At 40.5% G+C, this 17,095-nt stretch overlaps 2 protein-coding genes and 1 pseudogene across 4 annotated transcripts; 2 read left to right on the top strand and 1 right to left on the bottom strand.

Annotated features, from left to right (window-relative positions):
• Positions 1–1,095: 1,095 nt before the first annotated feature.
• On the top strand, positions 1,096–4,370 carry LOC103182927 (gamma-crystallin M2-like). Of its 3 annotated transcripts, XM_042336404.1 has the most exons (4): positions 1,096–1,104; positions 1,187–1,415; positions 3,186–3,196; positions 4,095–4,370. In XM_042336404.1, exons 1-4 carry the CDS (start codon positions 1,096–1,098, stop codon positions 4,368–4,370), a joined length of 525 nt encoding a protein of 174 aa, XP_042192338.1. The 3 variants fall into 3 exon arrangements, with proteins under 3 accessions (XP_042192338.1, XP_007898310.1, XP_007898311.1); XM_007900119.1 differs by lacking the exon at positions 3,186–3,196 and having other exon boundaries at positions 1,187–1,429; XM_007900120.1 differs by lacking the exon at positions 3,186–3,196 and having other exon boundaries at positions 1,187–1,443; positions 4,100–4,370.
• A 3,384-nt stretch (positions 4,371–7,754) lies between these two features.
• On the bottom strand, positions 7,755–8,476 carry LOC103182926 (gamma-crystallin M2-like). The gene is made up of 3 exons (XM_007900118.1): positions 8,468–8,476; positions 8,125–8,367; positions 7,755–8,030 (listed from the first exon to the last, which is right to left on the bottom strand). The coding sequence occupies exons 1-3, from the start codon at positions 8,474–8,476 to the stop codon at positions 7,755–7,757; spliced, it is 528 nt and encodes a 175-aa protein (XP_007898309.1).
• Positions 8,477–11,712: 3,236 nt separating this feature from the next.
• LOC103182961 lies at positions 11,713–16,805 on the top strand (annotated as a pseudogene).
• The last annotated feature ends 290 nt before the right edge of the window (positions 16,806–17,095 follow it).

Below are 17,095 nucleotides of genomic sequence, written 5' to 3'. Positions count from 1 at the left end.
CTGCTTCCACCATCCCGAAGGAGAGTGTCAGAATAAAAACAATAATAGTTCTTTCACCAATTACATGGGATGTCTCACCTTAAGGGGAAGGATAACAGCAAGAGAGACATGCCTCATAGTCATCTTGATGACATGTCACGGATGTCATATAATAATATATTCCTTGTACTAATCCTGTTATTCACATCACGTCAGGAAGATGTCTCAAAGTGCTTCACAAGAAAGTGAAGTGACTGTGCATTTTGTAATTAAACACGGCAGCCAATTTATGCACATCAATGTCCCACAAATAGCCATGAAGTGAATGACCAATTTGATTTCGCAGATTGGTGGTTAGGACACCGGGAGAAACTCACTTCTCTTTTCAAATAATGCTGTGGGATCTTTAGTATCCTCCTGAATAGGCAGACAGGACCTCAGCTTAATGTCTCATTGGAAGGACGGCACCTCCAACAATGTAACACCATCCCAGCACTGCATTAGAGTGTCAGCCTAAGTTATATGAGTCAAACTCCCAACTTTGGGCTTGAACCCACAACCTTCTGACTCAGAGGTGAGAATACTATTAATCGAGCCAAGCTGACAAATATATTGGTAAGCAATACAATATATATGATGGTATCCCGTACTTGGCTGCAAGTTTTGACAAACGTTTTTACATGTCCACAGTTGCCCTTTACAACAAATTCATGGTTTTATTGTGTGCTCTGATGTAGTTTGGAACTTTCACTCAGACCAGACACAATTAATCCCACTTTTTACCCACTGTCAATTTTGAATTCCTCTTTATTTGAGGGATTACTGAGTTGCTGTTTGCGAGCCAGAATGGCAGTGCTTTGTTTGAAAGAAATCATAAACTACAAAGCAACGCAAATTTATCAGGCTGGACATTTGCCAATGATGAATCAGGATTTTTGTTGCATTTTTAAAGTCGAAATCACACGGTAACAATAAATTAGAGTTATTAGAATAACAATAGCGCATCATCCAGTTTGTATGAATGGAGATGTATAAAAGACCCATGGTATAAAAGACCATGTGTTGTGAGCAAAGTTTTATTGCAAAGACATTTCAAGTGAACTCCAACTGGGCAAAATGGGAAAGGTAAGCCTAACTCATTTTGTATTGTTTATGTCCATGTTTTCGAGTGCCTTCACTCTCAACTAAATTGTACATACTGTTGCAGATCACCTTTTACGAGGACAAGAACTTCCAGGGACGGCACTATGAGTGCAGCACTGACTGCACTGACCTGCAGTCTTACTTCAGTCGCTGCAACTCCATCCGTGTTGACAGTGACTACTGGGTTCTGTACGAGAAACCCAATTACATGGGATACCAGTATGTTCTGACCAAAGGAGAGTATCCTGACTACCAGCGCTGGATGGGCTTCAATGACAATATCAGATCATGCCGTACCTACAACTACGTAAGTGATAGCTTGTGCTATAGCTTATCATTGTTTCTCTATTTCTTGTATTAGATTCATGATTATATCTCGATGTGCGTAGCTGAAACTATGTAGTGCAAGCTCAGAGCAAAGCAACAGGAAATTAAACTACAGTATGCAATCACCAGGCAACAACAACAACAACAACAAGATTCCATTTATAAAGCGCCTTTCACGTCAGGAGGATGTCCCAAGGCGCTGCACAGTTGGGTCATGACCCGAGCAGGGGGGAAATGGTCAGGGTGAGGGGAGGGAAGGGAGGGAGCGAGGAGGGGGGAAATGGTCAGGGTGAGGGGAGGGAAGGGAGGGAGCGAGGAGGGGGTAAGAGTTGAGAGGGGAGCTGAAGGCTCGGTCAAAGAGAAAGGTTTTGAGACCGGCCTTGAAGGAGGAAAGGGAGGAGGCAAGGCGAAGGCACTGGTTGATAGAGTTCCAGAGCCTAGGGGCTGAGAGGCTGAAAGCCCGACCACCGATGGTAGGGCGGTTGGGGTGGGGGACGTGGAGCAGACCAGAGCCAGAGGAACGGAGGGTACGGGCAGGTAGGTAGGGGGATAGTAGGTTGGAGAGGTCGGTGGGAGCGAGGCCGTGAATGGCCTTGTAGGTGAGGATGAGGATCTTGAAATCAATCCTCTGGGGGATGGGGAGCCAGTGGAGGCGAGCGAGGGTGGGAGTGATGTGGTCCCGAAGCCTGGTGCGGGACAGTACACGAGCTGCAGAGTTCTGAATGACCTGCAGCTTGTGGAGGGAGGTGGCGGGAAGGCCGGCGAGGAGAGAGTTCCCATAGTCCAGCCTTGAGGTGACAAAGGCGTGAACCAGGGTTTCAGCAGCGTGAGGGGTGAGGTAATGCCGTAGTCTGGCAATGTTCCGGAGGTGATGGAAGGCGGTGCCAGTTGTGGTGCGGATGTGAGGGAGAAAGGACAGCTCAGGGTCGAACAAAACGCCGAGGTTCCTGACTGGCTTTGAGAGGTGGAGAGTGCAGCCTTGGATGCTGATGGTGTCAGCGCCTGAGGTGCGGAGGCGCTGACGTGAGCCAATCAGGAGGGCCTCGGTTTTTCGCACGTTGAGCTGAAGAAAGTTGTCTCTCGTCCAGGACTCGATGTCGGACAGGCAGCTGTCAGGACATCGGTGGTCGTGGAGTTGAGAGTAGAGGAGGAAAGTTAGAGTTGGGTGTCATCCGCATACATGTGGAAGTTAACTCCATGTCTGCGGATGATGTCACCAAGGGGGAGCATATAGAGGGTGAAGAGGAGGGGACCAAGGACAGAGCCCTGAGGGACACCACATGAGACAGTACGGGGGGTGGAGGAGAAGCCATTTGTCGAGACAAAGCTAATTCATCAACTATTATTTAGTACAGTATAGATACAGAGTACTGTATTTTGGAAAATGTGAGTGTGTGTGTGTTAGCTTCAGTCATACGAATCAAGTTACTTCACTAGGTTTTATACATTACATATAATATAGAACAATCTTATTGTATAAATTAGGTCAGGCACTGATGTACCATTTAACCACAACTACACATAATGGGAAATGAGTAATTAAAAAGTCACTGTAAGAATCTATTAGTGGAGCAATGGGAAATAAGAGATATTTTCACATGATACTGATGTGAAATAGCCTCTTAGGGAACACGATATGGCACTGCGCTCATTTTATTGTCTTATATAAAGTTACATAAAGTGAAACAACATGGAAGATGTAGGTGTAGAGTTGAAATGGCAAAGGACAATTTCAGAACAGATACCAGTATGTTTTTGTTACTCAGAGAGTAATTAACAATTGGAAATGGGTTGCTAGATGGTTTGTTGAGGTCAGGACCCCAGACTCATCTAAGAAAGAGCTTGAATCTATGATGGGAGAAGGATAGGGTGACGTCAGAAGGGTCGAAAAGCTTTGTTCATCCAAACCAATCTTATTATTTTGTGAGGGAAACAGGGCATTTAGCCCAGCTAGTCTGTGCCGGTGCTTATACTCCACACAAGCCCTCACCTCTCCTGTACCCCTTGCAGTACATTCCTCTATTCCCTCGTCTTACAGTTATTTTGCTGGGTGAAAAGCACTGTACAGAGAACTTATAAATTGCTATAAGTTTTTTTATTTGTCTGCAACAAAAGTCAGGAAGTGCAGCACTTCACAAATTGGTCCAAGTTTACAGTAATGAATTATCACATGGCTATTAAGATCTTGTTTCAGGTGTTGTAAAATATGCACTATCAACACAGTATTTGCATCTCAGAGAAGTTTCAGAAGCGATCAGCAGCTTCTTCGAAACTATTTGTTCAGGTACTTTCAAAAACAGCAGAAAAAAAAGAAATTGCAGTTATAGAGTGCATTTCACATCAGGAGGACATCCCAGGGAGGTGGACGGTTGAAGGTTTGCACCCGAGCTGGAAGTTGGATTCGAGTGGTGTGGGAACCAAAAAGGGTGGGGGGAGGGGAAGATGACCGAAAACATGGCTAAAAGCAGAATGTACATAAAACTATGTAAATAGAGCAAACGTGTTAATAAAGTGAGGGAAAATCTAATTATAAAACTACTACCACTGTAGATTTAATATTTATAAGATTTCCTATAATCGCCTCATTATTTCTCTAGGTATTTTCCGACTATGCTAATGGTTATGTTAATTGTTCATTATTGCAGCCCAGCAGTGGTTCCTACAGAATGAAGATTTACGAAAGACCTGAGTTTGGAGGGCAGATGATGGAATTCACTAATGATTGTGAATCAGTCCAGGATCGCTTCCGAAGCCGTGAAGTTCACTCCTGCAATGTAACTGATGGCTACTGGACCATGTACGAACATCCCAATTTCAAAGGCCGACAGTATTTCCTGAGACCCAGCGAATACAAGCGATTCAGCGATTGGGGAGCAACTTGCCCAACTGTTGGATCCTTCCGCCGTGTCACAGAGTTCTAAGTGATTGAAAACCTCAAAGCCACAATGATGGTTTAGAAATAAACTAGGTTTTGAAGTCAACAGTGATGTCTTTGATTCTTTTTTTTAATCCAATAACGCAAGCACTTTTCAATAACAATTAAGAGAATTAAGATATGGCCAGCATGTCATCCATACATCTTCCATTCCATAAGATTCTCCGTGAGGGCAGGGAAGATAAGTTGTGCCTTCTTGGAGCTGAGTTGGCTCCAATGTTACATGCCTGGCGATGGATTGTTGGAATCAAATCAACCCTTTGTGGTCGTCTCTCTCGGCAATCTGGTTCCAGAGCCTGAAGAGTCTATGACTCTAAGACAATAACAACAACAAAAACAAATTAAAGTTATGTAGCACCTTTCATGTCAGGAGGATGCCTCAAGGCAATGCTGATAATAGACAAGCCTGTCTGGCTTGTTGGCAGGGTTTTGAGGGCAGTATAGTACAGGGGTGGGGCTGGGGAAAGGGTTTTGAGGGACAATACAGTCACAGGCATGGGGATGGGGGGAACACTTAAGCATGGTGATGATTTTCTACAGACACCTAACTGAACAAAGAAAAAGATGTCATCATTTTTCAGATAGTTCTTAACTCGTTGTTCACACATGACCGAACTAGGGCCATTGATGGAAAAAGGAACACCAATTCTTAAGAAAAAGGGAATTAAACTCAACAAAATATATTTTGATCTCCAATCCAGTTTTGAAGGACAAACTAGAGGTTATAATATCCATGAAATGTTAAGAAAAGCACTTGCTATCCATCTAGTGAGGACTCAAACCTATGCTTGTCAGATGTCAAATGATGAACCTGTGACTATCTGCTTGGAGATAAACTGGCTCCAAAGTGATATGCTTGACAACGGAATGTCAGAATCGTGAAGCTGGCAATCTTGAGCTATGCGGGTCCACAGTAATCCAGGGCACCAGCCAATCCTGCAAGTCAAAACCCTGAATGGGTTGGGTTGACCGAGCTGGACAAATTTGGCAAACTGTTGAATTCAGTCTTAACATTGAAGCTGGTTTTAAAAGAACGTTATAAAGCCATATTACTCTGAAGAAAGACATCTTATAACATTGAAGACATCTTATAACACCAATCTAATATTTGTTATGGACAGACTTTATGTAATAGAATTTGTGTTTTGTTTGTTATGTTAACATAATTCATTCAGAACTTGATCATTCTCTATTCAGTCATTCCTCTTTAAATGAACAGGTGGCATATTCATCCAATGACTACTCTAACAAGCTATTGAGGCATAGCGATGAGAGTAAATGATTTTGAATTGAAAAAAAAGATGAATTTACCCCATTATTAGTTCTTGATTTATCTCCCACTCTTTTTGAGCATCATGTTGTCCTGTACTATGAGCCATAACCTTTCGCCTATGTTTCTCATTATTAAAATAGTGCAGCCATATTTCAAATATAAATATTCAACCACACTGTACACAGTTTTACATCATTAACACATTTTCCAGTATTTTTCTAAGTTCCTTTAAATCTTTTCATGGACTCAGCTTCAACAGACACTTGTGGTAAGACATTCCATATTGTATTGACACTCTGTCTAAAACACTGAAACTGTCTAAAACTTCTGATACAGGAGATGAACTTCACTCAAATTAGGCGACTACCTTGCTAACTGAATCATAATAAATCAATAAATGATCCTTGCATTTGATATAGCTCCTTATCGTGTTATTCAGATGTCTCAAAGCGCTTCACAGGATATACTGTAAAGTGGATTGACTGTATATTTTGTAGGCGAAACAGAAAAAACATTTGAATTGCAACCTAAATGCTCTCTGTTAAAGTCCTGCAGCTTCTGATCACTTAACTCACCTGCTTTAGTGGGTTAAATCCCATCATCTGTTTGTTGCAAAATGGAATATTGTAAAACATCTGAGATGCTGTTTCTGAGAGGAGGGAAAAGCATGCACAGGGTGATGGGATAACTAGTGTTAGAAGAGTTAACTTAGACAGGATGGGGCTCTTCAATCTTGAAAGGAAACATCTCAGTGGGGACTTTACAGAGTTATCTTAAGATTCTAAATGGGATTGAGCAAGTAAACCCAGAACAATGATTTCAGATACATTGCAGAGCAAGATTCAGAGCAATTTTAGTTCAGACACCGGGAAATGTTTCTTTTCCCATAGGATAATTGATGACTGGAAAGGGTTATCAGGAAGGATGGTTGAGGCCAGGACACTGGAGTCATTTAAGAAACAGCTTTATGCTGTAACGAGAGGTTGGTAGGGTGGGAGAATGAGATCAAATGGGCTGAAGGGCATCTTCATTTAAACTTCTGTTGTGATCTTGTGCATCGTGTATCCTGCTGGCTGATCTGAGAGCACCATTGCCTTTGGCCATAAACAGTCCCTGGCACAAACCACCCTATGCTTCTACATACGAAGGAACTGCGTGGTTAGAAAAGCAGAAATGCTGTGCAAAAACAGAGTAAAATGGGTGGAAATGCATACTGTTTTGTTTGTTTCTTCTTCAACAGGTGATTCAAGGAGGAAGATTGGTACAACAGTTTGAACCAGTTGGACAGATTATCACCGACACCAACATTGAATAGATTCATAAGCAAGCAATGAAAGTGTATTGGACATGTCTGGCACAGCACAAAGCAAATGATCGTGGGAAGTGTGAGTAATGTTATCAGAGGCCAACATTTCTATAGTTGGCACACTCGCATCTTTAAGCAATACAGGCATGATTAGCACTATTGAGTCACTCAGTTCACTGTGTGGCAGAGGGGGAGAAATTTCACCTGGGTCTTGATTTACTCTATTTACTTCACTTTTCAAACTATGGAGAATTTGGCCACCGAAGCATTTCTGTGAAGTGGTTGGGATGCCTCCCAGACGTGAAAGATGCTGCATCAAATGTAAGGATTAGTATATTATAATTTCAAAGAGATTTCTTTAATAAGGAAACTGGAAATGCACACTCTGCTTCAACACAATGTACTCTTGGAGTGGATTTCTTATCATAGCGGGCACACAACAACAACTTGCATTTACATAGCACTCTTCATGGGGTGCAGGATCCCAGAGCATCCCAATCAGTTGAGAGAAGAAATCTACACTTAGATTCCTTACTAAAGAATCCCATTAGAAGGCACAACCTATCAGATTGTAATATATTCAGGATTTGTTTCCACATTATCAATACCTTCACCGCAGATACACATTAAATCAGATCAGCCCAGTGAACACCCGCAATGTGCCCAAGTTTAGTGACCATTCTGTACGATAATCCAGAAAATGCAGCAAATAAAGTGGTCGTCAAGTAAAAGGTATTTTATTTATGTTGAAAAAATCGCAACATGACAACATCAGACTTTTCAATAAAGTTTTAGAAATCCCTTATACATCTAAAAGATCCAACAGTTGAGCTGGAAGCGCCCCAGTCGCTGAATCGTCTGTACTCTCCGGGTCTCATGAAGTACTGGCGGCCTCTGTAGTTGGGCTGCTCATACATGGTCCAGTAGCCGTCCATCACGTTGCAGGAGTGGATGTCACGGTAGCGGAAACGGTCATAGACGGATGGGCAGTCATCCATGAATTCCATCACCTGTCCTCCAAAGTCAGGTCTCTCGTAAATCTTCATCTTATATATATCACTTCTAGGCTGCAGTAAGAAAAATTAAATGTTGGGTCCAAATTATAATTTGTCATTCGTTCCAACAGTAGTAAACGTAACATCTGTGTTCTCAAATACTTACATTTCTAAATACACGGCATGATCTGATGTTGTCATTGAATCCCATCCATCGCTGATATTCGGGATACTCTCCCCTGGTCAGAATATACTGGTATCCCATGTAACTGGGTTTCTCATACAGCACCCAGCATCCACTCTCGACCCGGATGGAATTACAGCGGCTGAAGTAAGCCTGCAGGTCTGTGCAGTTACTACTGCACTCATAGTGCCGACCCTGAAAGTTTCTGTCCTCGTAGAAGATGATCTAAAGAAAAAGTAATTTCCACATTATCCAGTATTCAAGGGTTTCTCTAACTAGAAATACATAAATCACATGGACTTGTGCATGTCCAAGCCATTCTTACCTTCCCCATTTTGTGATTCGTAATGCAACACAAGTATTACAGTCAAACTCACAAACAGTTTTACAGTCAGTGCCACCTCATTCAAAACCTGTCCCTTTATATATTGGGCTGAAAACACTTCAATAATAAATGTTTTGTTATTGTAATGACTTGTTAATTTATGAGCCAAATCATTCCTGACCAATGCAATGTTGTTTCCAGAAAACACCCCAATTGACTATCAGAGAAGGGCCTTTGTTTGATTTTCCATAACTGTACCTGCTTTGTGTATAAATCAAAGGGCTGTATGAACGTATTTTAGATAGTGGTTCAGGAATGATCGACTTGTGAACTGTATTGTGTTCAGAATCATTTGGAATGGATTTAAAACAGTCTCTGTTTATTTTGATTGAGAGCGAGATATCCTTTCTAAATCGTTTTCCTCTCTTTCTTGGGCTCTGCTGTAGAGAGTTGAGTGAGAGGTCTCCTCATTTAAAAAGCAACTTGATGCTGTAATAGGAGGACAGTGGGGTGCGGGTGCTGGAGGGATGAGATCAGATGGACTGAAGGGGCATCTTTATCGAAGCCAATCTTGCGATCTTGTGATCATGAGGTTCGTGTACTGAATTCACCTACAAAAAACACAGCCTTTACACTTGATAGTATATCCTGTGAATCACTTTGAGAATCCCAGCGTGACGTGCTAAATCAAATGAAAGGTTCGTTATTGCTATTATTGTTATAATTTGTCTCTCCTCTTCTGGTGATATATTGGATTGCAGTTTCGTGTTTCTCTGTAGTTGCGTGATGCACAGATTCTGTAACTCACAGTAGAATACTATAGAGAGTGTTCCACAAACTATTTCAGTCCAGCCTTTCCAGACAGATACAGTAGTTTCTTACTCCCATCTCACCTCCCAAGGTTCATCACCATAGAGCTGAGAAGTGGGTTGGTAGGAGCACCACTGGATTTCATTTCTAAAATATTTTAAAGGCATCACCTTTTTTTTCTATCAAGTCTATTTCTATCAGATTAGTCATTTGGAGCAGGAGCTCACAAGATAAACTGCTAGTGAACAATATTTAACTTACTGCAGCTGTGGGTCTGAAATTTGTGGTGATGTCAGAGAATGTTTGGTGCTGTGATCTCATAGGCAAAGCTGGTGCTCCAATGCAATGCTGGGGGAAATTGTTAGAGGTGACTCCTCTGGATATGTTTGGCAAAGATCCTGTCTGCCTCTTTATGTGGATGTAGCTTAGTGGTTAGAGTACTTAGAGCTCAGTGCTTAGAGCCTTGCGAGCGAGAGACCTGGGTTCAATTCCTGGCAGACCGAAGTGTTGGGCAAGTTTCCTTATTCCACACGCCTCTGTTTACCTAGCAGTAAGTAGGGACCTGGTTGTTAGTCGATTACGACATGATAATAATAATCCTTGCATTTGATATAGCGCTTTTCACGTCGGGAGGACATCCCAAAGCGCTTCACAGAACACACTGTAAAGTGAATTGACTGTATATATTTGTGGGCAAACGCGGCAGCCAATTGCGCACAGCAATGTCCCACAAACAGTCGTAGATTGAAAATGACCAATTTATTATTGTTTTTGGTTTTGGAAGGATGATAAGGTGTTATATCAAATGCAAGTATTATATTATTATCATGTTAAAGATCGCGTGGCACTGTTTAAATAGAGAAGGAAATTTCTCCCTGATCAACAATCCTCCAGATAAAAATAGTCATTCGCTTCATGACTATTTGTGGGATATGGCTGTGTGCCAACTGTCTACCATGTTTAGCCTACAACTGCAACGCCACAGTCACTAAACTTTACAGTAAATTCCACCACTATGAAGCACTTTGGGATGTCCCGAAGACACTATATCAAATGCAAGGATTATTATCATTATTATTAAATCCTGTGAGGTGCTTTTAGTCATCTAAGTGCTATGAGACACTACCCCCATGAAGGGCACAATACAAATGCAAGTTGTTGTTTCGACAAAATGATAAGGTGTCATATCAAATTCAAGGATTATTATTATGTGAATGACCTTAATTTGAAGCAAGGTATGTAAACAGGTTGCCTGTTACGTGATGCATCTTATATTGAGTCAACATTACTGGCAGAGTTGCAAAAGGTGTTTACCCTCTTACAAGGAAGAACATTTTAACTGAAAAATATCAGATTCCATTTACCTGGTCACTGGTACCAAAATTATTGCACATTTTATCTCTGCGCTTGAGGTATGATGAGAAACCTCAATTTCAATTTGTTCTGTGTACAGAGTTAATAGACTACACAACAGCATGTAATAGTATATCCAGATTATTCGAGAAGCAACTAATTGTATTGCTTTGTACAGTTGAATTGACATAATGTAACAAGAGAACATAAATAATCATTCATGTATTGGTGAAACACAGCACTGTTTGGCAGGGAATGCAATACACATCACACAATCCTTTTGTTGATATCTAACCCTCAGTACTCAAATGAAACAAAAGTTGTATTCAGAAGTGCTGGCTCAGATAAGTCTATAAATAAAGAGCAAACTATCCCACATCCAGTCAACTGCTTTTTAGGTGGGGAGTTCAAAATGGTAAAGGTAAGTTTTTACAGGCGAAATTTTATTATAATGATAACATGATCCTTGAAATGCTCCAGGACGCTACCCCACGTGAAGGGCGCTATATAAATGTCAGTTGTTGTTGCTATTGTTGAATTTCGTAGAGTTGGGAGGATGTCTCAAAGTGCTTCATAGGATTTACTATAAAATGGAATAACTGAGTATTTGTAGGTAAATGCTGTAGTCAATTTGCACACTGCACGCTGCACACTGCAATGTCCGCTGAGTTATGAGCAGCAATTAGGCAAACAAGGCTTGAGAGAAGGCACCTTAGAGAGGACCTTATAGCAGTGATTAAAAGTTTGAGAAAGTATACTCAGAAAATATTTTAGAATGTAACAAGACAATAAATGAGAAGATAGGTCTAGAATTGCAAAGAGCAAAATCAGGACAGACACCGGAAAGTTTTTCTTAACAACTGAAACAGGCTATCAGGGAGGGTGGTTGAGGCCAGGACACTGGACTCATTTAAGAAACAGTTCGATGGTGTGATGGTAAAACAGTAGGGTGAGTATTCTGGAAGGATGAGATCAAATGGGCTGAGGAGTCATTCTTGAACAGCCATGAAATGAATGAACAATTCTATTTGTAACACTTTCCAATTTCACCTATTTTGTTCAGAGCAGTTTAATTATTCAATATGCTGTTTTTCCTCCACCAGATATTTTTTTACGAGGAGAGAAGCTTTCAGGGTCATCACTACGAATGTAGTAGTGACTGTGATGACCTACAATCTTTCTTCAAGAGCTGCAACTCCAACCACATTGAGAGTGGATTCTGGGTCATATACGAGAAACCCAGTTACTTGGGGTACCAGTACATTCTGACCAAGGGAGAATATTCCAAATATCAGCGCTAGATGGGATTCAATGACACAATCAGTTCTTGTCGTACATATAGAACTGTAAGTTGAATCCAGTGTACCATCAGTTTATCCTGAACCTTCATAGTCCAAATGGAATTGTTAATTAATTAAAATTAAATTTTATTTGAATTAATTAAACAGAGCGAAAGCCACTCTAGACAATAATCCAATCATGTATACATTATGATGAATAATAATCTTTGCATTTGATATGGTGCCTTATCATCTTGTGGAGATAAACTGTAAAGTTTTTTTTGTGGGCAAACACGGCAGCCAATGTCCCATAAACAACCGTGAAGTGTGTGACCAGTTCCACCAATTGCACCACATTGACATCAGTTTGTGAATAATCTTATCTCTTGCTTCACTGGGTCAATTACATGGGCACATTATCATTGAGTGTCCCTATTTCAGGTTTATATCTGTTGGTTTAACAAGTTCTTATCACCTTACTACGTATTATGTTGCCTACTGTGTTACTGAGAAACCAATTATACTTTGAGCTTGGCCCAGGGAATTTATCATATCACTCAGTAAGGACTCCGCAGGTAATAATAATACCTCCAAAAAACAAAAACAATAATAAATTGGTTATTTTCAATCCACAACAGTTTGTGGGACACTGCTGTGTGCAATTGGCTGCCGCGTTTCGCCCACAAATATACAATCAATTCACTTTACAGTATATTCTGTGAAGCACCTTGAGACGTCTAGAAATGTGAAAAGCGCAAATGCAAGGATTATTATTATTTATAGACAAAATATTCTGTGGGCACTTTAAAACTGCAACTAGGTACACAGCATGGATTATAAAATGCTCACAACACTGTTTTATATGATCAATAACAATGACGTCAACAATGGGTACGAGATTTGTGCTCTGAAATACTCTTACGTAAGCTGCAATATTTCAGACTCGAGGTGACTCCTACAGAATGAAGGTGTACGAGACCTGACTTTGGAGGACAGATGATGGAATTCAAGGATGACTGCCCATCCGTCTGTGACCATTTCCACTTCCGTGACATCCACTCCTGCAACGTGATGGAAGAAAACTGGGCCTTCTATGAACAGCCCAACTACAGAGGTCAACAGTATTTCCTGAGACCTGGAGAGTACAAACGATTCAGTGACTGGGGTGCTTTCAATGCAACTGTTGGTGCTTTCAAGCGTATCACAGAGTTTTAAATCTTTGTGAAAATCAGGGGAAAATTGTAATAATTCCAAATAGCTAATAAACGTAAACAGCACTGGAATGCAGTTGTCTTCAGTCTCTAACTCTTCTGTCTAAACAGATCCTATATAATAATCACAGTTAAACTCATCACAACACTTTTCAAAGTTTCATCGGAAACTACAGTCTGCCAGTAATTCCTAGCCTATAATTTTACTGAACAAGGGATTGAGATATTTTAAAAATACCATGGCAAATAATGATAATAATAATATTTCTAATTGCATTTATTATAGCGTCTTATCACAGGGTCAAAATATCTCAAAGTACTTCACAGAAATTACTGTGAAATATATTTGTAGGTGAATGCAGCAACCAATTTAAGCATGGCAATGTTCCACAAACAGCCAAAAGGTGATTCACTTCTGGTTACTGGAAGGAAATCTATTTATTTGATTTCAATTACTTACTAAGGAATACAATTAGAAATCTTGCATCTTATACACACCATTACTGAGCATTGGTCAACTTCAGCAGCATCAAATAACTCTGGGCAATGCTACAGTAATGGATACCCAAGCCTCGGGTCTTGTCAGCCTGTGCTGAATACTCTCCAGAAGGAGGTAAGCAGTGTGCACCCTCTGGGGACAATGTGCATTCCATTCTAAAGATGGGAATATCCATGTGTTGGTGGCATACATTGAACTCTCATGGTTAGATACTCTTATTCTCACTTGATTTGATGTCTAACTCACCTTTTATCTCGAAAGTTTAGAAAATGTAACTTTTGCTGTTTTGTTGTTATTATATATCATTACTGTTATCTAGCATCAGAATGAAACAGGGTAATAATAATCCTTACATTTAATACTTTGAGACATCTTAAGGTGCTTCGCAGAATATACTGTAAAGTGAATTGACTGTATATTTTGTGATTGAAACAGGGCTAGTTGGTAATATATATATATAGGGCAGAGTGATCACAACATGATAGAATTTAATATTAAGTTAGAGAGCGTTGTAGTCAAATCCGAAGCAAGGGTCTTAAATTTAAATAAAGCTAACATTGCAGGTATGAGGGAAGAATTAGCTAAAATTAGACTGGGGAATTAGATTAATGGATCTGACAATAAACCAACAATGGAAAAAGTTTAAAGATATAGTGCATAATTCTCAGCGGTCACATATTCCCTTGAGGAATAAGAGTACCACAGGGAAAGCAGGTCATCCGTGGCTAACTAGAGCAATTAGAGAAAGTATAAAACTAAAAGAAAAGGCCAATAAAACTGACAAAAAGGGTAGCAAACCTGAGGACTGGGAGTGTTTTAGGGACCAACAAAGTAAAACCAAAAAGCTCATTAAGAGTGAGAAAATGGATTATGAGGGCAAGCTGGCTAGGAGCATTAAGACAGATTGTAAGAGTTTTTATAAATACATTAAGAGAAATAGGCTAGCAAAAGTAAATGTGGGTCCATTACAGGCAGAGACAGGAGGAATTGTAATAGGGGATAAGGATATGGCAGAGTCCCTAAATAAATACTTTGCTTCTGTCTTCAAGTTAGAAGACACAAGAAGTTTACCAGAAACAGAGATGAACCAAGGGGCTAGATTAGATAAGGGGGAATCAGTGGATGTAGTGTATTTAGATTTCCAAAAGGCATTCGATAAGGTGCCACATAAAAGGTTGATCCACAAGATTGGGGCCCGTGGAATTAAAGGGAATATATTATCAGGATTGAAGAATGGCTAACGGGAAGAAAACAAAGAGTGGGGATAAACAGGTCCTTCTCAGATTGGCAGGATGTGAGTAGTGGAGTGCCACAAGAATCAATGCTTGGGCCTCAACTATTTACAATCTACATCAACGATCTAGATGAGGACATCAAACTTAATACATCCAAATTCGCGGGGGGAGAGTAAACACCGAGGATGACATTAAAAAAATGCAACGAGATATAGATAGGTTAGGTGAGTGGGCAAATAGGTAGCAGATGAAGTATAATGTAGGGAAGTGTGAAGTCATCCATCTAGATGGCAAAAACAGTAGAGCAGATTATTTTTTAGAAGGGGAGAGACTAGATAGTGTTAGCGTTCAGAGGGACTTGGGTGTCCTTGTACACCAGTCACAAAAAGTTAGTTTGCAGGTACAGCAAGCAATTAGGAAGGCTAACGGTGTGTTGGCATTTGTTACAAAAGGGTTAGAATATAAGAGTAGCGAAATCTTGCTGCAACTGTATAGGGCCATGGTGAGACCTCACCTAGAGTATTGTGTGCAGTTTTGGTCTCCTTATTTAAGAAAGGATGTACTCACCTTGGAGGGGATACAACGTAGATTCACTAGGTTGGTACCTGGGATGAGGGGGATGAGTTATGAGGATAGGTTGAGCAATTTAGGCCTATATTCTCTAGAATATAGAAGAATGAGAGGTGATCTTACAGAAATCTATAAGATTATAAACGGGCACAACAGAATAGATAGTGGGAGACTTTTTCCCCTGGTTGGAGAAACTATAACCAGGGGTCACAGTCTTACAATTAGGAGTAAGCACTTTCGCACTGAGTTGAGGAAAAACTTCTTCACTCAGAGGGTAGTGAATTTATGGAATTCTCTATCCCAAAGGGTTGTAGATGCTCAGTCCTTGAACATATTCAAGACTGAGGTAGATAGATTTCTTGTAGATAAAGGGATTAAGGGATATGGGGATAAGGCGGAGGGGGTGGGGGGTAGGTGGAGTTGAATAGATCAGCCATGATCTTATTGAATGGCGGGGCAGGCTCGAGGGGCCGAATAGCCTACTCCTGCTCCTAATTCTTATGTTCTTATGAAACAAAATATTTGTGTGAAACAACTGAGAACTTTAGAATTTGAAAGCTTCATGTCCATGATAACACTTTAGTGGCAGGTTCAATTTCATTGGAAATGTGCTGCTTTATCACAGAATGTGCTGGATTATTAATTGCGCAATTATTCAACTCTAATACCAGAGAAAAATTAAGTGGCAAAGGACAAAATCATTGACCTGCCCTTGGTTATTCACCCTTCCGTGACCAATAGTGGTTGATGCTCGTGTCAGTGATGGAGAGAAGGTGAAATTCTCAAGCCTGGCCATCGTTCTGCAATAACCATTACTGACAGATCTAACCTCCCCACCCTGCTGGGATAAAATCACCTCCAAGTCACAAATGGAAGAAAATTTATTTCCAACAATTGTTGAATTACCTGCTACCTTTCAGTTCTCTATATTTCGTTCGCCCACAAAATACAGTCAATCCACTTGACAGTATATCTTATGAAGTGCTTTGGAATGTCTCGACAATGTGATAAGGTGCAATATCAAATGCAAGGATTATTATGATTGTATTAATGTGGATATGTTCACAACTTCATCACAAATGTTGTGTTTCTATATTGTAGTACAGAGGTGGCACCTACAGAATGAGGGTGTACGAGAGACCTGACTTTGGAGGACAGATGATGGAATTCATGGATGATTGCCCATTCATCTATGACCGTTTCCGCTACCGTGACATCCACTCCTGCAACGTAATGGACGGCTACTGGACCATGTATGAGCAGCCCAACTACAGAGGCCGCCAGTACTTCATGAGACCCGGAGAGTGCAGGCGATTCAGCGACTGGGGCTCTTCCAGCTCAACTATTGGATCTTTCAGACGTGTGAGGGATTTCAGCTGAATTGCTCTTGAAGAATTTGATTTGTCTTCATCAAATGAGACAAAAAATGAATAAAATATTTGACCTTATTACTACCTTCATTGTTTGAGTTTGAGTTTTCATGTAAACTGTATAACAGAGTAATTTCATCATTCTTCCAATTCATAATATTTTACCAAAGTCACATGTCCTCATGAACACCTTTCAATTGAATTTTTGATCAGATACCCGCAGTTTTTTTTGTGTTTGTATAAATCCTACCAAAAGGCAAATAATTCACTTTACAGTATATTCTGTGAAGCACTTTGAGA

This window comes from Callorhinchus milii, unplaced genomic scaffold (genome assembly GCF_018977255.1).
Source record: "Callorhinchus milii isolate IMCB2004 unplaced genomic scaffold, IMCB_Cmil_1.0 Scaffold6, whole genome shotgun sequence".
Classification (NCBI taxonomy): domain Eukaryota; kingdom Metazoa; phylum Chordata; class Chondrichthyes; order Chimaeriformes; family Callorhinchidae; genus Callorhinchus; species Callorhinchus milii.
Note: the sequence above shows the minus strand (reverse complement) of the source record. Positions and strands in the feature narration are given on the sequence as shown.

Bases quoted from the DNA above. Each gene is read 5' to 3' on its own strand.
- LOC103182927 (XM_007900120.1), top strand. The intron at 1,444-4,099 runs GTGCTATAGCTT...ATTGCAGCCCAG, and splicing joins AACTACGTAAGTGATAGCTT to CAGTGGTTCCTACAGAATGA.
- LOC103182926 (XM_007900118.1), bottom strand. The intron at 8,031-8,124 runs GTAAGTATTTGA...TTCTTACTGCAG, and splicing joins CATGCCGTGTATTTAGAAAT to CCTAGAAGTGATATATATAA.